The sequence below is a fragment of the Eimeria tenella genome, genomic scaffold (genome assembly GCF_000499545.2).
Source record: "Eimeria tenella Houghton genomic scaffold, Eth_scaff2, whole genome shotgun sequence".
NCBI classification, from domain to species: Eukaryota; Apicomplexa; class Conoidasida; order Eucoccidiorida; family Eimeriidae; genus Eimeria; species Eimeria tenella.
Window position 1 is genome coordinate 273,368 of NW_013541843.1, and position 18,573 is coordinate 291,940.

Here is an 18,573-nt window from a genome sequence, read left to right on the forward strand (position 1 = left end):
GCAGATTGTCCAGTCCACAAATCTACAAGCGATCAAACTGTATGCATTAGAAAAAGTGTGGGGGCAACGGTTCTGCGTCTGACGCTGAGAGACGCTGTACGCATGGACGAGCCTAGACCTAGAGCTGCGAGTCGGCAGCGCCGCATGTGCATTAAGATGGGCTTTCGCGCCTCATACCACCGAATGGCGCATAAGAAGTTACTGTTGATATTTCCATTTTTTCGTAATGTCTTTTATCAATCTTGGCGCTTTAGCGCATCACCGTCTTACCCACCTCGAGAACGGAACCACCGGACTCCGTTAAGCAGTAATTGAATGCTGCAGCACCCTGAAGAGAAAACCTTCACCTTTGTATAGTTTGAAACTTGTTATTGTTCATTTACAATGGCTGAAAATGGGTGAGTTTCGGCCAAAGCATGCTAGCAAGTAGGTACCTTCTGCTGTGATGTGTTGCTTGCTGGTTGCACGCAAGCAGAAATGGGAATGGCGGCTTTGTACGCGTTGACAGCACCTGTGTAGCAGTGCAGCGAGGCACATTGTGATGTGCTTCTCTCTTGGCAGTAAGCATCAGAGGACAGTGCGAACACTCCCCCGAGTTCTTCAGCGGCTTCTATGCCACGGTTTTATTGTTGTAAACTAACGAATTCCAACCTCGCACTTTTTGGCTGGGATGCTTGCGGCTCAGCAAGAACTGAAGGATTTCTTCCACACCGTATTTCGCGACAGAGAATAATAATAACCCGCCTGGATGGAGGGAAGCTACATGGAGACTTGTGGTGGCCTGCAGCTCTTAGGGATTCGGCACGATACTTGGGCTCCACGCAGATGCCCACAGATTCAAACGAAGGCTGCGTCTCGTTTCATTCTGGCTCAGTAAATGTGGAAAGGGCGGAGCAGCACCATGGAAACCCGCACAGCCTTGTTGGCGCCAACCCAGTGGTTGTATTTGTCCATCAGTACTCAATTATGGGCGGCTCAAGGTGAGCTCGCATACCCTTTTATTGGTAATGCACGCATCAGCAAATATCAGTGGCCGTGAAGGACTGGATAGCGAGTGCATTTGGTCACTTGTTTCAATGAGCACTCTGCAAACCCCGCTGCAACAGCCATCCAGAAAGCAGATTTTAGGGTGTCTGCATTCTTTTCTTCATTTCATTATTCAGCTTACTTGAACTACCCTTTTTTGACCAGCTATCCCTAAATCTTTTGGAACACAATCCCCAACGGCAGTATAGAATATCTGGTGCTGTTTTTGATGTACTCTACCCGTGGGCTGCTGTGCTTTGCAGCTCCTTAATGAGCGGTATGGCGAGCCTTGTGACGCAGAGGGGTTTCCCGGCGGTAACCTTTGACCTCCGAGGCGTCAACAATTCTTCTGGATGGTCCTGCACACCAGTTTGTTTTCCTGTGTTCTCCTTCGTTGGCACGCGCTGTTGGAATCCGCTCTTCACAGTGGTCACAACCGTTAGCAACACCAGCACCATATTCGTCGGAGACAGAAAGGCTTTTCAGTCACTAGCTTGCGGCAGAGTCGAGACGAGTAGCTTAGCTCTTAGCGCAGGTGGCTCAGCAGTCGTCTGTCTGCCAAGTCAGCAGTGGCCTATGAGGCGCGTCGTACGGTGAATGCTTCAGGAAAACTTTGACGGGCCACAAAGAGACTCAAGATGTTGTAGATGTATGTTCGTGGTGTGTGAAGAATCTCCAAGCACAAAGCATTGTCATTGTGGGATCATCTGCTGGGGCTCCCATAGGTGGTAAGAGCTGGTTATCGGTAGGATTGCGATTTACCAGTGCTTTGAATTTGTGAGTGCGTATGTCATAATGGGTTGCTTATGAGAATGAGGGTGTTTGGTTTTGGCCGTTGCTATAGGCAGTGCTGTTGACCAGCTCCAGGAGATCCGAGGATACGTTGGAATAGGCTATGTGTTTGGAAGCCTTGCCTCACTTCTGTTTGGGTAGGCTAATCCAGCACTGTTTAGTCTACTTAGTTCTTGTTACGACCACGAACGAATGAAAAACCAGAACAACTGAGAACATTGGGACAAACGCGTTGCCTGGACATCTGATGGCCCATTCGTTTGACTATGCAGCGGCCACTACAAAAAAATCATTCAGTCTCAAAAGCCGAAGTTGTTTATTCATGGGGACGGAGACGGATTCACATCCACGTCAACGTTTATGAATTACTTCAAGAGGTATGCTAATGCTCTGTTTTCTGCCCATTATTAGCTGATTAGCATTCATGGTTTCCTGTGGAGGGCTCACAGGCGCTGTGCAAGTGACGTGGGCATCAGCGCAGCTTGCAGTGGGAAATCTTACGATTCATTGACTGGATTGGGATTAGTCCTACTGAATCGGAACTGTCGCAGAGATGACAAGGTAGTTGAATTATGTCACCACACAACCCCGTGTGATTACTTTGTATGCTGTCCCCAGTGCAGAAGAACCGAAGGAAATGAGAGTAATTCCGAACGTGGGACACTTTGAAATGGAGGTGCGTGGCTATGTCTCATCACAGTGTCACCAAAACAACCAGTCAGTAAAGTTGTGTCTTCTAAACTGTACTGACTCCCGGGTGTGGACGATGCATTCCAACGTAGGTTTTCAAGGTCATGCTACCGCAATGTTTGCGCTTGCGCTTTTATCTGTAACTGTAGGGACCCGCATACGACTCGTACATGGCGACTCAGATTGTAGACTTTATCAATAAATACTTGCCGCGAGAAGAAAAGATCCCCGCAGATACTTCGAGTGCGGCCGCAATTGATAAACAGTAGTAAAAATGATGCTTTGAAGAAAGGCGAGTGGACAACGGCAGCGTTTAGCAGCCACTGAGTGAGTCTACGCGGGTTCTTGGAGACAGGGCTAAACTGTCAGCACACTAAACGACAAACCGTCGTGGGATGCTTGGGGCAGTAACAGGAAAAGCTAGTAGCACACTAGGCTGACAATCGCCTAGCCTCTGACAAGAACTTCAAAACAAATGCGCGTGAAGTGGCAACGCATGAGTGGAGCGCGTCCTCAGCAAAGTCGCATACAAGATAAAGTTTCTCCATTAACAGAATGTGCAGACGCGCACATTGAGGCAGCATTTCTTGGTTTGTATGAACTCATACAACACACTGACTGCCAGCAGCTTTTGATTTGCGTGGACGTACAATGCACGATATGCTGACTGGGGCGCCGCCAACGGACTTGGCGAGCGCGTTGAAGGCTTCAATTCTATGGTTTTCCCGTTAATGCATGAAGATTTACGATGACAGCGCAAGAGAGGCTAAGAAATATGGTCTGTGAAGCAGTAGCCCGCATAACTCGCGGTCAGTGAATTACCTCAATGCGACAGCAGCGTTTTGATGAATACAAAAAACACTTGAGAGCCAGTCGAGCATTTGCAACCGCATTCTCAAGTTCACGGGGAGACTGAAGACGAGACTAAACTTGCAGTTGATCTTGCGAAATCCGGAGAGTGGGAGGATCCAAATTTTTTGAGATGCAACGCTGGACAAGAAAGTCTTCATGAAGAAAAGCGTTTGCCGTGGCGCCACGACGGGAGCCACGCGAGTGCTTCCTTCACTGCAGAATATGCTATAACTCAAGTCTGTCTACGTGCAGGAAATACGAGGGCATTTCGTTTCTCTTACGTTTGCCTTGCCCGTACCAGGCGTCTTTGGGGATGCCGTCCTCAGTAGTATCTGGGAATTCTCGTGTTTGGCAATGCTACTCGTTCTGCGGGTGCTTTCAAGGTCCAAGATGTTTTCTAGGAAGCTTACAATTCTAGGGCAGTGACTGGCTTAACCACCACTCAGTTGCTATTGTGTGTGGTCACTCCGAGCCCATGTTCACAGTGGTCGTATAGGCCGGAGGACTGCCAAGTGTTTAGTAGGGGGCGAGTGCGCCTCACCCTAATCCCTAGTGGCCACGGGATGTTTTGTATGTGCAAGATGACGGTTTCTTTCATGGAAGGAATGTTCGACTCGAGGTAGCGGTCATGCTGGTGCTCAGTAAGCCAGCCTTCATCAAAAATTATTCCTTCTGTAGAGGTGAACCCAAATTCAGATGTTCGGAGCTGCCGTCTTCGATCTGCTGCCGGGCTTTCTTCGTGAATTCACATCAGGAGAATCATCGTCTCGACTTGCCATTCAAAAATTCTTGGAAAGCACGCGATTTGTTCACCGCAGTCGTTCAATACTATGGCACTCGTAAAAAAGAAAGTCGTTCTCTCCCCAGTAGGTTCAACACGCATGGAACACTGGTATACGGATCACCAATAAGCTTTAGTCGGGCTTCCCATACGTCCCAGTCAAAAAATTAAGTCCCTCGGGATCGTAAGTTCTACAGTCCCTCAATACCACTTCACGAATAGTCTCTCATCGGGAAGCTTCCAAAACGTATGTACCCGTAATCAAGCTCTGCCGTTTTGGAGTTGATGAGCGAGCCTTCGCCGCGCAGCTCTTGGGAGCGTCCAAGTCCTTTTCGTTACGTATTAACGTTTTTCTAGTTCGCATTAAAATTCATGTATCAAAGACTGCCTGACTTACACACACCTCACCTGCCTCCATTGCATTTCAGTCGCTGCCACCGACAATCACTTGACGCAACTTTCGGGACTCATATAACATTAGTTTATCCACGTATAGGCGACTTATCTGTCGACGAGTCGCCGTTAACAACGTGCTCGCTGCAACCTTGATGGAACTCTGGTCCGACCACCCGCAACCGAGTGCAGCAACCGTTACTCCCTAACGAAATCTGAAAGACCTGCTGCCCTTCACGGATGCTTAAGTTCTAGCAATCGAAGACGGCCAAGGGCGCCGAGCGGTGAGAAGAGGGAGGGTAGTCCCAGTGTTTTAACTGGAGCCTGCTACTGCGTAGCATCCTAAATGTGTTGCAAAGCCGAATACTTCTAATAAAGTGGGTAACTAATGGTATGGCTGAGAGTGGAATGCCTTGGTAGACGATACGGGCGATCCAAAAGCAACCTGCCTTGCAATAATGGGGTTTGCATCCTTGCTACGCCCCTGAGTACTTCCCATATAATAAATAACTGATGACTCCCGCACAACAGGTAATTGATGACTCCCATTTGATAGTTGACTGATGACAGGCCAGATCTAGTTTAATCGAGACAAAATCAACGTTGTCTGAAAACTCCTTGCTCAGGTAGTCCTCGCGCAGTCTTGTCTAGAGCGAAAATTAGGTCATGGCATGACACTTCCTACACGACACATGCATCTTACCACTGCACTGGGCCATGAAATATGACTCTTCCTGTAAGGGGCATCCCTGGATTACATTTCATTTACTACTATTGCCAATTTGGTACAAAGCGAAACGTTGCCTACTGACCGCCATATATACTGCAACCGCCATATATATTGCAAAAGACCAAGCCATGAGGGCGCCTATGCATGGTGTAGCTGCCCTCTGTTGTGTTGTTGAGTGATGTGGCCAGGCGTTCACACTTCCTTTTCAGTCTCCGGGCAGCTCCATTTTAGCCCTAAAACTGATGCTATAAATCCGTAAGTGTCCGCTTGCTCTTCTAGAACCTGCGCAGTACGGATGAGCAGTTAGCAGTAACTGTAGTTTCTTTCTATGGAACTGGCTACAGAGCAGCGGCGCACTTCAACCCACCTTCATCAAAGGCTTCCCTCCACCGTGGCCTGCCTTCGTGTCAATGTGCGCGATCAGAGGAATTGAGACAGGGGAGGAATACCCAGCAGCATGCTGCAAATGAGAGCAAAATGCAACGCTGGCAGCTGCTCATGTGAACTGCTGACACTACATTGGCTACTCAAGCGGTTGCGGGGATGCAATACAAAGGCAGTCTCTGGTTTCGCACTTCAAATCAGCAAGCATCCAAGACTTACTTGAAGCTCTGCTATATACTTCAAGCTGTGAAACGGGGAAACGCGGTCGTCATGATCTGCTGTCATAACCAACACGGCCGGCTGCTTGTCACTCTGTGCAACTTCAGGCTTAATGTTATGCAGCGGAGAGATCCTGCCTCGATTTTATCAAGGCACAAACAAACGGCGAAAGCTCAGAAATTGAAGCAACACGGTCTATTACAATGGAAAGGCTCGACACGGGCAACTGCAAAGAAGGAGATCCAAAATGTGTGCCGCAAAGTCCTACACTTTATACCGCACCGCTTTATTGTTCGCCTGTCTTTGTTTTATAAGTGAACGTACTTGTAAATGTGCGTAAAGTCCTCCTCCTTGTCGGGGTCTCCGTAGTCGCTTACCCTGCATTCAGTAATGCAAAATTTTCGGGACACTCTAAGCAATACGTCAGGGACAGAATGCCAACTCTTAGCCCTGAAGCATGAGATTTCGAACTCCAATACAGCTGAGAAACCACAGATGGCCCACACGTCACTTTTTAAGAGCTGATACTATGTAAGTCCGCATCAACACACAGATGAAGCTTATAATTTAAGCCTGCTGCTCACCACGCATGACCAATGGTGAACTTGTGAAATCGCAGGAGGTCCATGACTCCAACCTTGGCAACTACCGCTCTAAATAGGTCTGGGCGCTGATTAGCGCAGGCTCCTACAAGCAATCCTCCGTTAGAGCCTCCCATAATAGCTAACCTGAAGTTCACAAGCCAAAACAGCACATGAATGTATTTGCAAACCAGCCGCATGAAGTCTATTGGCAGATCACAGACGCGAACCTAACAGCTGGTAGCACTGTGAAGTAACAAGTGCATCAGAAAAATTTGCGCGTAAGCTGATTACTTACTGGTCGGGGCTTGAGTAGCCCTTTTTAAACAAATACTCCGCTGCACTCTGAAAGTCATCATAGCTAACCTGTATAATCACAACAACAAATATGGGAGAAATGGCGGGCTAGCTGTAGCTCAACGGTATGTAGGGATTTCCGAAGAAATAATGTGCGTTTTACACACCTGCTTCTTTTCTTTGATCGCCGCTTTGTACCATCCAACGCCGTACTCGCCGCCTCCCCTGATGTTTGGGACCGCCAAACCCAAGCCCAGATAGAGAGCAGAGAGGGCGAATGCAAGAGAGAAGTATGGGGTGAGCGAAATGTTAAACCTGTGGTGCATCCTCACACAGTACCAATAGAAGTCAGCATGCTGCTCTCATGCGGCTTTAAAGAACGGTTCGAATGTGCCAGCATGAATACAGTGGAGCGATTCGGCGATGAGAGCAGAGACGCCTCTGCGCCTGTCGAAAATTCGGGTGTACCCGCCATATCCATAGAGGAGCATTGGTTGCGGGCCGCTCTTCGTGCGATTCCTCTGTCTCATCAAAAACATCGGAATCCGCGTTCCATCCTTGCTTGTGAAGAACTCTTGCGTGACTTCGAGGGTGTCTAGAGGCAGGTCACTTATCTGCATCACAAGAGGCAGGCAATAATATTAAGGCTGGGCGACCTACAGTTAAAGGTCCCACATTTAGACACATTTAAGGCCCTCAATAAGCTTAATGATTCGGATGCAGAAATTTTAGAGATGGCGGAATAACCAAATACGTCACAACGAAAAGAAGCAGTACCTCCAAAGCACTATGGCCCAGCTTACTGTAGTGCGTCGCATGATAGAGACGCCGTATCTGCCGCTGTCAACGTCCACTTCGTAAATCACGCGAGGCGTATCGAAGCTAGTAACGCTGAAGAGGAAGTGATTGAATTTTCTCTTCCCCGACATTTCAAACACCGAACCCACAGGTATTTCTATAGACGCTATGCGTTCGCCATCTAGGCGGTGCACATAGAGTCTCGATTTCACATCTTCAGTATAATGAAGCACCATTCTGTCCCCCGCAATCACTTGAACGTCTTCAAGCACGGAGTCTGCCTCCGGGACGACGTCAACCATTGATGTGCCTACACTCAAGACCGATGCAAGATTAAACAAACTCCTGGCCTCCCTATTCGTCGGTCTCTTCTACTGCGAGCCACGTAGAGACAACACCGGCTCAATGGTAACTTCTGTCATAAGGGACTCGTTGGGTGCGTTGGCACACGCAACGAAACTGCGTGGTCTTCACGCACGGAAAATCGAGACAACCGCTAGACACAACAAATTCATTTACGTGCCCTAAGGCTACTTCAGATCATTTGATCAAATACCTGGCTGTGTGATGTCCACTTTAACTATTTTGTTCTTGGGAGCATCACAGTTCGTAGTAAGCATGAAGACATTGTCGTCGTTGGCCACATATTCATAGCCAGCATCAAAGGTGTCGGCGATCTTCACCCACTTCAAATGTGCGTACGCCTCCGTGGGCTCATCGATGGAGGGAAGAGTGGCAATCCATAGTTTGTTGGTCTGGACATAGTAAACAGAGGGCGAAACGTAAGCGCCAAACAAAGTACGCAACTTGAGCGTCCCAAGGGAGTAGGGAAGGAATCGTCTTTCTTTCCGAAGCATACTTCACGCATCGTAAAAATACTTCATCTCGGCCTCTGTCACATCAGACTCACAGGCTCGCAGCTTCGTGAAATGCCTGCGACGATGAACTTTTCATCGTCTGTCACTGTCGCGCTGGCCATCCATTTGGGTTCAGACGGGAATCCCAGCACCAGTATATCCTGAGCCTGTGGAGTTCCCACTTCGTGGCAATAAAGCTGGAGGACACCCAGCAAAAAGGAAAGGTCGCACACATCAAGCCCAGAATAAGTATTACATTGGCCGTGCTTGCCAGTCCACTCAAAAAATTGCCAAAGGACTGTGGGGGCCCTCAACCACCAATTCAGAAACTACGACTTCTCCAGTGGACCCTTTTTACCTTTTGGAACTCATTTTTTGTATTCTCCATTCCATTCACGTCTGCGCCCTCTGGTACATCGTAACGGTTGTAAAACAGGCGCGTGTTGCCAACCCACTGCAAACTTGTGAACCTAGAGCAATATGCATATCAGTCACAAGCAGCATATGTTAAGTTCAGAAAGAATAGGTGTGCTCACCTATTCAGAAAACGTCCAAACGAAACACCGTTCACTACAAAGTAGTAACCTCTGCACAGTTGCCCTTTTGGAGTAGAACTTGATTCCGACGCCTCCAGTTGCTCACTTTGCGTGATGCAGACGGTCATCTAAGAGGCGTCCACTTGCGACATCCATGATGTAAATCGTGCGCCAATCACTCCCCTTATCTCCACGAGCAAACGCCATCATACTTCCGTCATCGGTGAACTTGTATGAGCCTGTCCCGCGCATTACCAGGAGAACGGCGGGTGTTGTGTGGGGACTACTTGATCTCTTCACCAAATCCTAGGCAGCGATGTCTGCACGATTAATTGTTTTAACGCAGTTGCCAAAATACACATTTGCGAGATGGTGGGAAAATGGGACATGGCATACCCACAGTTGCCGTGCCATCTTCAGTCCAGGTATTTGGGTCGAGGAACACTTCGCTCTCTTCTCCTTGTCTGTCTTTGTGTCTGTGGAGCACCGATTGATTTTGCAGACCAGAGTTCCTCCAACTATACCAAAAATCTCCGCCCTTAAAAGGGGTCCCAAACCTACACAATAACAGGAGTCGGGCCAAATTCATAATAATTAGAAGGTAACGTCCCTGCACATAGTGTTTTTACAAGCATGTTCCACGCAGTGAGCTAAAGCCGTCTTATTTACTTGGGGTAGTCTTGGAACTTCTTAAGAGCCATTAAAATCTGGCCTCGCACAGGCGTATTCAAGTACTTCTCGGATATTTCATTTTCAGACGCAACAAAAGCCTTCGTCTCCTCACTCTCAGGGTCCTCAAGCCACCTGCGACCGACAACTCAGCTCCACAACAGAATTACCAGTCCTTGGAGGCTTTCTATTCTTCAGCCAAAAAAGTGCAGTCTCTTCCTCTCATTCTAGAATGGATGCCAAGCAAGCTTGGAGTTTCTGGGGAAGATCCACTACCGTATAAACATATATAGGGTGATGCGATTGCCACACACACCGATAGGGGTCTGCAACGCGAGTGCCGAAATGATCTTCCACATCAGGCCCTCGACGCGCATGAGGATACGACAACGTTGTGGGTGCCATCTTCAGAAAAGCTCCTTTCGTCACAGTAGAAAAAGCAACTGACAAGAAGCACGTATATGTCTCCGAAAATGAGTAAACCTCTGTTTTCTTGTGCTAGGTATATCTCTCGGTGGTCTACGCGTTAAATCGCCCGAGCACTTTCAGCCGGTCTGTTGTATCTGGAGGCAAAACTATACCTTTCTGAGCCCACGTATTTCGTAGACAAACGAAGAAAAATACGACTACTCAGACACTAACACGTCACAATGTTCACCTTACTCTGTTGCGCCGCAGCAAGCCAAAGTGTGGGGTATGGGGAAATGGCTCTAGTCTGAGCACAGCAAAACATTATTATTAATGCTCAGCAATTACTTTCAAGTATATTATTTACTTTATAATGTCCGCTGCCGCGTTATACATAAGGTATGGAACCAACAATAGCAACGTACCCAGGACGATCCAACTGACACTGGAAGGTGCGGAGCACTCAGACGGGGAAGATGACAACTAGAGAGACCTTTGAAAATTCGCATTATTGCGTGTGGTTGTGATTCATGATGCCCCCAAGGTAGTAGAGAGTGTTGCGGCCTGTTGGATTCGCCGCCGCAGAGCTGGGCCCTGGTGTGTCGGCGCTGCGGCCGACACGCACGTCCGTTCTGTGGTTTCCTTCTACGTGTTAAATCATTTTAGCATAATATAGAGGCACAGAACGACTGTATATCGTCTGTATATCGCAGGAGTTTTTAAAAAGAAAAGCGCATTTTCCAGCCTTGAGCACAGTGCCTCTGACCGTTAATGCCTGCATGTAAGAGCTTTCCGAGCTAGTTCGTTGTGAATAGACTTCAAAAGCCCTGTCAGAACAAGAAATTGGCACAATTACGGTTATGATTCTTGGGGAAGTTGGGGAAGAGGAGCACGACTCGATGAAACGCACATTAGTGACGGTGGAGAGCGGTGGATGGTCCATGCAAGATAGCTTGATGCTTATGCTTTCAAAACCATGCACTTTTTCGAAAGTGCAGGATGTTTTTTCCACGAATCTGGCGTATTTGAATCCTGCTCATTTTTGGAGCTGTCACCAAGCAAGCAATTTGCTCAATCAAACTCATTCATCTGCCTATCCAACCATAGCTGCGAAGGCACCTTCTACGGAGAAGCTGCTAACAAATCGTTTTATAAGACTGGGTCTCTTTGAGAGAGCTCCATTGAAGCTTGAAGGTCAGTAGCAGCCCACGAAGGAGTGTAGTAGTGCTTCGGCAGCTTCAATGTATAACGAAACTGCAAAGAAAAAATGTTTCAAGAGCCTTCGCTGGTCACCTTTGTTCCCTGCAGGCATTTCCTCTTGTTTTTGAGGGGAAACTCTAAAAGTTACGAATGATGCCTTAAGTTGAATTCGAAACTGTGCCCTATTCCAGTAAATGAGATGTGGTCAGCACAACTTCGTGTGTAGCAAATGCGAAATGTCATTCCGATATGAACTTTCTTTTGTAACGGACTTAAACCAAACCCGACAATTTGCTGCAGCAAATTGCAAATAAAGGGGAAATTTACTTAGCTTCTACGCAAAATGGAGCGATTTGCTGCAGTAAATTACAAGTGGAGAGAAAGTACTGAAGCATAATGTTGTGCACAGTTGCGCAGTAGTATCCCGTAAGGGCCGCTGCACTGAGGCACAAGCAGCATTATGGAAATATTTGTGTTTCTCTTTAAAAGGTAGTCACCTGAGAGTCGCGGCAAGCTGTCTCAGCAGAGTGGGGAGGCAGAAAGAGGCGACCTCTGAAGTAGTGAACAAACGAGGACACCTTGGGGTTACGTCAACCCGCCCAAGCAACAACATACGAGAATACTGCAACACAGCCGGATTCCCTCTGCAACTCAATGGCCAACTGTATAATTTCGTACAAATAAGGCCATTTGGGGACTACGGCATTCGCTGTTTTCTTCGCCATAAGGCATGCACAGACCTTGTAGACGGTAAGACTTCGGTCGTAGACCGCCTATCACAGTCCTAAATTACACGAGACACTGCCTGGTTAGCCCGGCGCTGTGAGCCATCAAAATCAAAAGTCCATCAGTGCCCCACTCAAACACATTTCTTTTAGACAAGAACAGTGCCTGCAGGCCGGCTAGTGGCTATGTGTCACTGGACTGTTGGCCCTTCTACCAAAGGAGCCAGACTTTGTGGCGTTTCAGCGTGCTACCACTTTCTGCAGGCCACTCCCGAACCTCTTTTGCCCAGCAGCTGAAACACTTAACAAAGCCGCACGCAGAAGCGCCTTCCTCAGCTCAACAAGTTCATGCTTGAACGTTTATCCCAACGCATGCGAGCTCTCATCAGCTGCCGCACCTCCTTCCTTGATATATCACAAACAGCACATCTTGCTAGAAAAGACCCGTTACCCAATAATCTCCACTTTCGGACAACGCATTAATATCATAGCACAAGGCTGACTAAAGCTAAGCATAAGGCTGGAGAAAAGTGGAGCTCCAGTGTGAGGTCCTTGCGGTGCTTCTTGAGGGTGTGGAGGTCCAGGAGAAAGTAGAAACCATCAGCAAGCTATCAGGATTATGACAGGCTTGCAGAAGCGATTATTGCAAAGCAACCGAGAAGCAAAACTGCTGTTACCCGAGGGAACTGCGGGCGTCATGCGTATGCAGCAGCGTGAGATATCACACTAGCCGCTGAAGCAAATCACGTGCATAAAGCACAGCAACACTATCCAGCAAACAAGCCATTGCCGAAGCAAAATCCACCGCCGTCTGCCCGGTTAAGTCAAATGAACGATTCCGAACAACTGCGCAAGCGATGAATCAAGCATAGCTGAGAAAAGTTCGACCACATGCACAAACCTGCAAATTTAATGCAGGTGTTCCTATAGTAGCTGCTATAATAACTCCTAAAGCAAGTCGGCACCAAGCTGTCGAATGGTTCATTAATTGCTGGTACCTGCCTGTGCTGGCACAGGCTCCACAATCTCACTAAGCTGTTCACAACAAAGGTCACTTTAACTGTTCAAGGTTTTGGGCGCCTTGGGGACAAATATAGCACGCCTACGGTCAGTTCCCCGTGATCGAGATTTGTACATTGTCTAGGCGACGTTGCATATGACGTAACGCTGTATTCCCACAAGCCGCCTCAGCTCTTCCTGGCAAAAGCCTCACAAACAGGTGCTCTGCAGCTAGCACCAAGTTGACGAAAACAACACCAGAATCGGCGTGGCTAACTGTGATGCTTTAGTCTGTGGGCATTATTCTTTTTGCCATTTGCCATCAAGGAAGGGTGAGATGTAAATGCGCCGCTATTATGCGAAGTACTTCGCTGTTGATAGCCCCAGCTGGACGGATCAATGTTTCGCCTTGGTGCAGGAAAGTCCATGCAGCTTTGCCCTCTCTTCTTTAGTACAGCATTCCGCATCACGCGGCAAGCAGCACCTTGTGCTGCACAAAGACCACCGCCTTTTCTGAGGACCCCCCCACCATTTTTAAACATTCGCTGGCACACGCCTTCGTGCTTTTCTAAGGCTTCATCACGGCCGAAGGTCCGCCCACAGTGTTGACACTGTTTATTGGCTCCCATATCACTACACTTGGCGAATATAGCCTGCAGCCAGCCAAAATAATGGGCAAGAAAAATAATGCAAAAATTTCCGTGACAACCTTCTGCAAAAGAACTTTATCAAGAATGTGTTTGTCATTGTCCGCTTGAGGACTTGCCTGAGCTTCTGCTATCTCCCTCGGATCACACGCTCTTGCCATCCTCATCGCCGCTCGAAATTGCGCACTCTGTTCAGTACATGCAGATGCAGGCCGAGGAAGTTCTGCACAGCATGCACCTGGTGCAATTCCTGGCCGTGGCCTTATCCTTAGTAAAAGTGGAAGAATGACATATCTAGCTTTTTCAGCCACTTTGCGCCCACCTCGCGTTGCCATTTCTTCTCTGTTGGCCTTTCTAACCTGAGCCGCAGGACGGTGAGAGTGTGGATCAAGACAGGCACATAAGAGGGAAGTGAATTGTCGCAGGACCATTTGCGTAAAAGTGAATATGCTCTAGTTGTGGGCTCCCGTCTGAAGCCTACGGTTTTGATGACATGGCTCCTCGAAGCTTCTGCAAGGTTGAGTATACAGGTAGTCCTGTCTCCTCCATTACGTTTGCCAGACGTTTCCGCGTCATATCGTACTGTTTCCGTCGCGTGAAGAATACCTTTTCATATAAAGCAGACTAGCAAAAGGAGCAGCGTGTGACTGTGTGCTGTCTTGCTCCTTCCTGTGCACTTCCGGTTTGTTGTCCGCAACAAAGGCCAAGTCGTTGCGTAAGTTGTCTCGTGTGGACGGAAGGGTATTTGAGACCGCGGACTTGCCTTTACACAAACGTTTACATGCTTTTCAAAGGACTTGCCGGTAAACGTGCGGTGACAGTAAGGGCACTGAAGCAAATCGTACAGCCGCACGGGACCGTAAGGAGCGAGCACTTGCATTCGCACAATGGTAGGCTTGTAGACCTTTCGGTACCACAATTTTACGGCAAACATACTGCTCTGACTAAAGAGAGCGCATAAAAGAAAGCGATAGACAGGCTCAAGCCGAGTTGATATATTCTTGCCGACTTCCTGTATTTCTTGAGGCTCGTCACCACCGTTCGCTTGAACAGGGAGAGTTGCACCCAGGCTTCCTTGACTCCCCGCAAGAAGCTTTTCGGCTGAAGGGGTTCTCTGAGGCATGGGTTGCTCGAACGTACCACGGCTTGCCGAGAAATCCGCAACCTCGCCGGCCCCGTTGCGTGGTTGTGGATAGCTAGCCACCGCATGTGTTGCTTCCTTGGAGATATTCATGCCGAGCCTAGTCCCCGCTGCTATCCCTAGACTGTCTGACGGCTGCTTAGTACCTAAGCTTTGCTCCCTGTAAGGCGTCATCTGGCCATGCGTGCGCGGGCTGGACACGCGAGCGACGGTGTTGTTTGCATGCCGCAGAGCTCCACTAGCTCCATCTACTGCCTTCATGCCAGCTATCAGCGCTTCGAACTGTCCTTGTTCCCATGATGCTGGGAGCTGCAAGTCCTGGGACCAGCCGAAAGCGTCCCCTCTCTTTGGAGATTTTTCAAGGCGGCCGTTAAGACGTGGATGCGCGTCCATTTCTGTTTAGGAAAAACGGCGAACGGAATTGCTGCACTGCATTTTACACTTAGTGACCAGTTAGGCCCCTACCGTAAGCCAACACAGGGACTCTACAGACAAGGGAGGCTTAGCTCACCATTGGGCCCAAAGAAAGCCTTTTCCGCTGGTAGGCTTGCCTCATTTGGTCTGTTCACTCCACCCAGAGCACTGAACTTTCAGATCAGGGCTAGGCAGGCCGTCGCCCTCAGCGCCGCCACCACAAATACGATATGACGTTTGCTCCCGGTTTCGTCTTCTACCTCACATTTCGATTCTCAGCAGCACGAGTTAATGAAGGATGCTTGAGCTGGAATGGGTGGAATCGTGACATCGCTTACTTGTGTTGTCGAGGCGGCTGCCGAGACTGACTATTCCAAATGGACTGCTTCAGCAGTCTAATGAGCCTCGTAGCTTGCAGAACCTCTTGCGGCGTGAATGTATCTATGTCTTCTGCATCTTGATAATATGGGTCCGCACCATACGCTCCGTGATGATCAGGAAGGAGGCCTCCTGTAGACATTTGCTGTTCCCATTCAAGTTTTAGAAGAATCCGCCGTCTAGGCCCCGTTTGCTGTAGTAGCTTCTAGAGCGACAAATGGCTGCTAGGTATGTCACGAGCTACTCAGGCAAGTTCAATGCCAGGCCCCTGAGCTTCACCTCTTTACCAGCGCAGAGGTAGGTTAAGAAGCTTGCCTGAAGCCTGCACGGTAGGGTGATATGCCGCCCTTGATAAATTCCACAACTGTGATAACAGATTAAGAGGCTCCCTTCTGGGATGTGCCTGGTTTATGTTTGCAGCTTCTTCAACGTATTGAGACATCAGGTTCGCTCCCTCTTCAGCGATATATGATTCAGCAGAAAACTGAAAATTTCGCGGCTGGCTTGAAATATTTTGCAAGTGTGACCACAGAAGATTCCGTCGATAATGATTCTTGCTCGTCGAGATGACCTTTGGGTCACCTCACTTACGTCCTCGGTTTTCACATAAGGAGCTGTCCGTAACGATTCATTCCATTCACATCCTCAAATTACAGCTAAATTTGAGAAGGAATTGTTTTTGAACGCGGAAGTGGACAAATTGTCAACAGCCGCACCGTACGCCACGGGAGGGAGCATGCATTACTCGGCATAGCAGCAGGAGGGAGATAAGGAACTCGCGAGAACTTCATAGCCACTGTGTTACTCATCATGATCTACTAATGCCTTTCTTAGATGTATAGTTCCGCCCGACGAAGGCTGGCGAGTATGCCTGGCACTCATCAATGGTGAAGTGCTAGGCTGCTCATAGCACACACACACCAAGCATGTTCTACTTCTGTTGGGATGATCTATGGCTCCTTGCTACGAATAAGCCTATATAGTGACATCACATTCATTTCTGCCACAGCGGTTTATCCTGGTTCAAGACAATGAGTAGAAGAACAATATGGAGCACTAAAACATGCTAAAACAATTGTGGCATTTAACGAACGCTGAGCCGCCGTCACTAGCGGAATGCATGTGCAGGGCATCTGCGGAAGAAACCGTCTTATTATGCCACAGGCTCCGCCGCTTTCGGAGTCTCGGTGGCTAATTGTGCTGCAACTGAAGATGCTAGTCCCTTATATCGTAAGGCAACCCTGCTGCATGGCTCTGGAGCTTTCCGCTCATAGCATCGTTTCTATTCTGTGTTCTGTCCGTGAGGCTGGTGGAACGAACTAGGTGGAATGCGACCACTGTCGTGCTGGGTCCCTGCCTTTTCAGCGCCAAGTTGTCTGAGCTGTTGTGACGCTGTTGTGACCACAGTCGACCGCTGGCCGTATCTTCTGAGCGTGTGTGCGAACGTTTGCGCCACCGCTTTTAAAGCAGGGGACCAGATGAAAATCGCAGCTGCCGAGTGTCCTGTCTTCTGTGGACATACTGGAGCAAATGCACTTCGAAGCCAAACAATCAATCACGTGCAGAGGCGAAAGCGCTTAGTCTACGCAGAGACAGTAGGCATCTGTTCGTGTTTCTAGAACGGGATCAACCAAAATTTGGTTACGGGGCCGATGCTGACACGCTGACACAACATAGCGGTTGTTGATACGTCAGCAAGATCGCCGCCGTCGCATAAATAATGCTGTGCACTTGGCGTACGTTAAGGTTCGGGAAACCCCGAAGACTGATACATCGGTGATAAGCTCGTTACACGCATCAAAACCACAAGAGCATGTAAAAACTTCCGTCACCACTGACTCACAATGTCTTGTTACGTTTATTATGCCTTGATGGAACTCTTTCAGCATTTCAAGAGTCACGGCTAAATCATGTGTAGCTCTGAGAGTTGTGCGCTGTTTGGGGGCATACACGAGGAACTACTGAGTGCAGGTCCGTTGAAGGAGCTAGCAGGCTTAGTGACCGTTTACTGTCGGCGAAACTTCGGGGAAATTCTGGACTGCTTGGGCGACTTTCGGGAACAAGTAGACAATATCTGCTCTGCTTCAGCACCCCCTAGACTCTACAGTCCTAGTTTCGTTTTTCCAATCTTACGCCTACAAAAATCGGCGTTTTCGTCCCCCGAACGACAACTCGCCCCATCAGTTCATTCCCTCCAGAGTTGCATACTGCGAGTCCGATTCATCATAAGCCTCTAAGTCCATAAAACCCTCATCTTGGCGTTTCGCCTTCGCCACTGCAGCTGCAACTTCGTCTTCAGGGAGACCCTGAAAAATCGCTGCTGCCATTTGTGCCCCCGAGAGCCTCACAAACTTACTTTGCCCGCGTGCTCTTCTCCAGGTCCCACCAACAAGACGGTAGTTGATGCGGGCAGGGGGAGGGGAGTTGATTCCGCCAGGAACTTGACGCTTTGCTGGCCCCGCTGTGGCTACGAACCCATCTGAACTAAACGAGCCTCCAGTTTCACTAGTCTGTTTTTGAGTTTCATCGCCATCCTTTGATTCCGTGTCTGTTTCCGAAAGCGAAAGCAGTCGCTGTTGTGCCCGAAAAAGCTCCAGCTGCTGTCGACGTTGAGTCAAACGCTCCTGCCTTACTTGCTTTTGCTGCTTCGCAATCTGGTAGTTTCTCCGCGCCTTTTCCTTCTTAGGTCGAGGCCTACATGCAAATATATGGGTTCTGCCGACAAAACCTCTCTGAGTGATGGGAAGTGGAGCATTAGAACAAAAATTTGGAACAAAGCAGCCTCTGCAGGCTCCGCAGGAGTTGGTACAGAACCCCAGAGCAAGAAATGAAGGGCAACTGTTACCAGCTGCAGGAACTCCGGGCCTCCCACTTCGAGAGATGGACAGTATCCGACTTTTGATGCTCATGGAATGGACAGGCGCAAAATAGAGGGCGGCATATGACATGGAAATGCTGATCCAGTGCAGCAAGAGCAGCACGACAGCCATAGTGACCTTAACAAAGAAGCGCCATCAATTGTGACTGGCGAACGCCCAGATGTGACCCCTACAGGA

The 18,573-nt window shown here is 48.8% G+C and overlaps 4 protein-coding genes across 4 annotated transcripts; 1 reads left to right on the forward strand and 3 right to left on the reverse strand.

Moving 5' to 3' along the window:
• Positions 1–825: 825 nt before the first annotated feature.
• Positions 826–2,777, forward strand: ETH_00028955 (uncharacterized protein; the record flags this gene model as incomplete). Its single annotated transcript, XM_013374233.1, has 7 exons — positions 826–980; positions 1,290–1,382; positions 1,633–1,754; positions 1,871–1,955; positions 2,091–2,195; positions 2,437–2,494; positions 2,658–2,777. 7 exons carry the CDS (start codon positions 826–828, stop codon positions 2,775–2,777), a joined length of 738 nt encoding a protein of 245 aa, XP_013229687.1.
• Positions 2,778–5,456: 2,679 nt separating this feature from the next.
• ETH_00028960 (prolyl endopeptidase, putative) lies at positions 5,457–10,010 on the reverse strand (the record flags this gene model as incomplete). Its single annotated transcript, XM_013374234.1, has 16 exons — positions 5,457–5,546; positions 5,632–5,724; positions 5,868–6,000; positions 6,192–6,245; positions 6,452–6,595; positions 6,747–6,814; positions 6,913–7,060; positions 7,214–7,359; positions 7,549–7,853; positions 8,100–8,298; positions 8,454–8,597; positions 8,759–8,870; positions 9,043–9,175; positions 9,333–9,493; positions 9,606–9,740; positions 9,922–10,010. 16 exons carry the CDS (start codon positions 10,008–10,010, stop codon positions 5,457–5,459), a joined length of 2,154 nt encoding a protein of 717 aa, XP_013229688.1.
• A 3,199-nt stretch (positions 10,011–13,209) lies between these two features.
• ETH_00028965 (uncharacterized protein) lies at positions 13,210–15,659 on the reverse strand (the record flags this gene model as incomplete). Its single annotated transcript, XM_013374235.1, has 7 exons — positions 13,210–13,590; positions 13,704–13,772; positions 13,907–13,943; positions 14,066–14,190; positions 14,366–15,120; positions 15,237–15,286; positions 15,478–15,659. 7 exons carry the CDS (start codon positions 15,657–15,659, stop codon positions 13,210–13,212), a joined length of 1,599 nt encoding a protein of 532 aa, XP_013229689.1.
• Positions 15,660–17,697: 2,038 nt separating this feature from the next.
• On the reverse strand, positions 17,698–18,507 carry ETH_00028970 (uncharacterized protein; the record flags this gene model as incomplete). The annotated part of the gene is made up of 1 exon (XM_013374236.1): positions 17,698–18,507. One exon carries the CDS (start codon positions 18,505–18,507, stop codon positions 17,698–17,700), a length of 810 nt encoding a protein of 269 aa, XP_013229690.1.
• Positions 18,508–18,573: the final 66 nt, after the last annotated feature.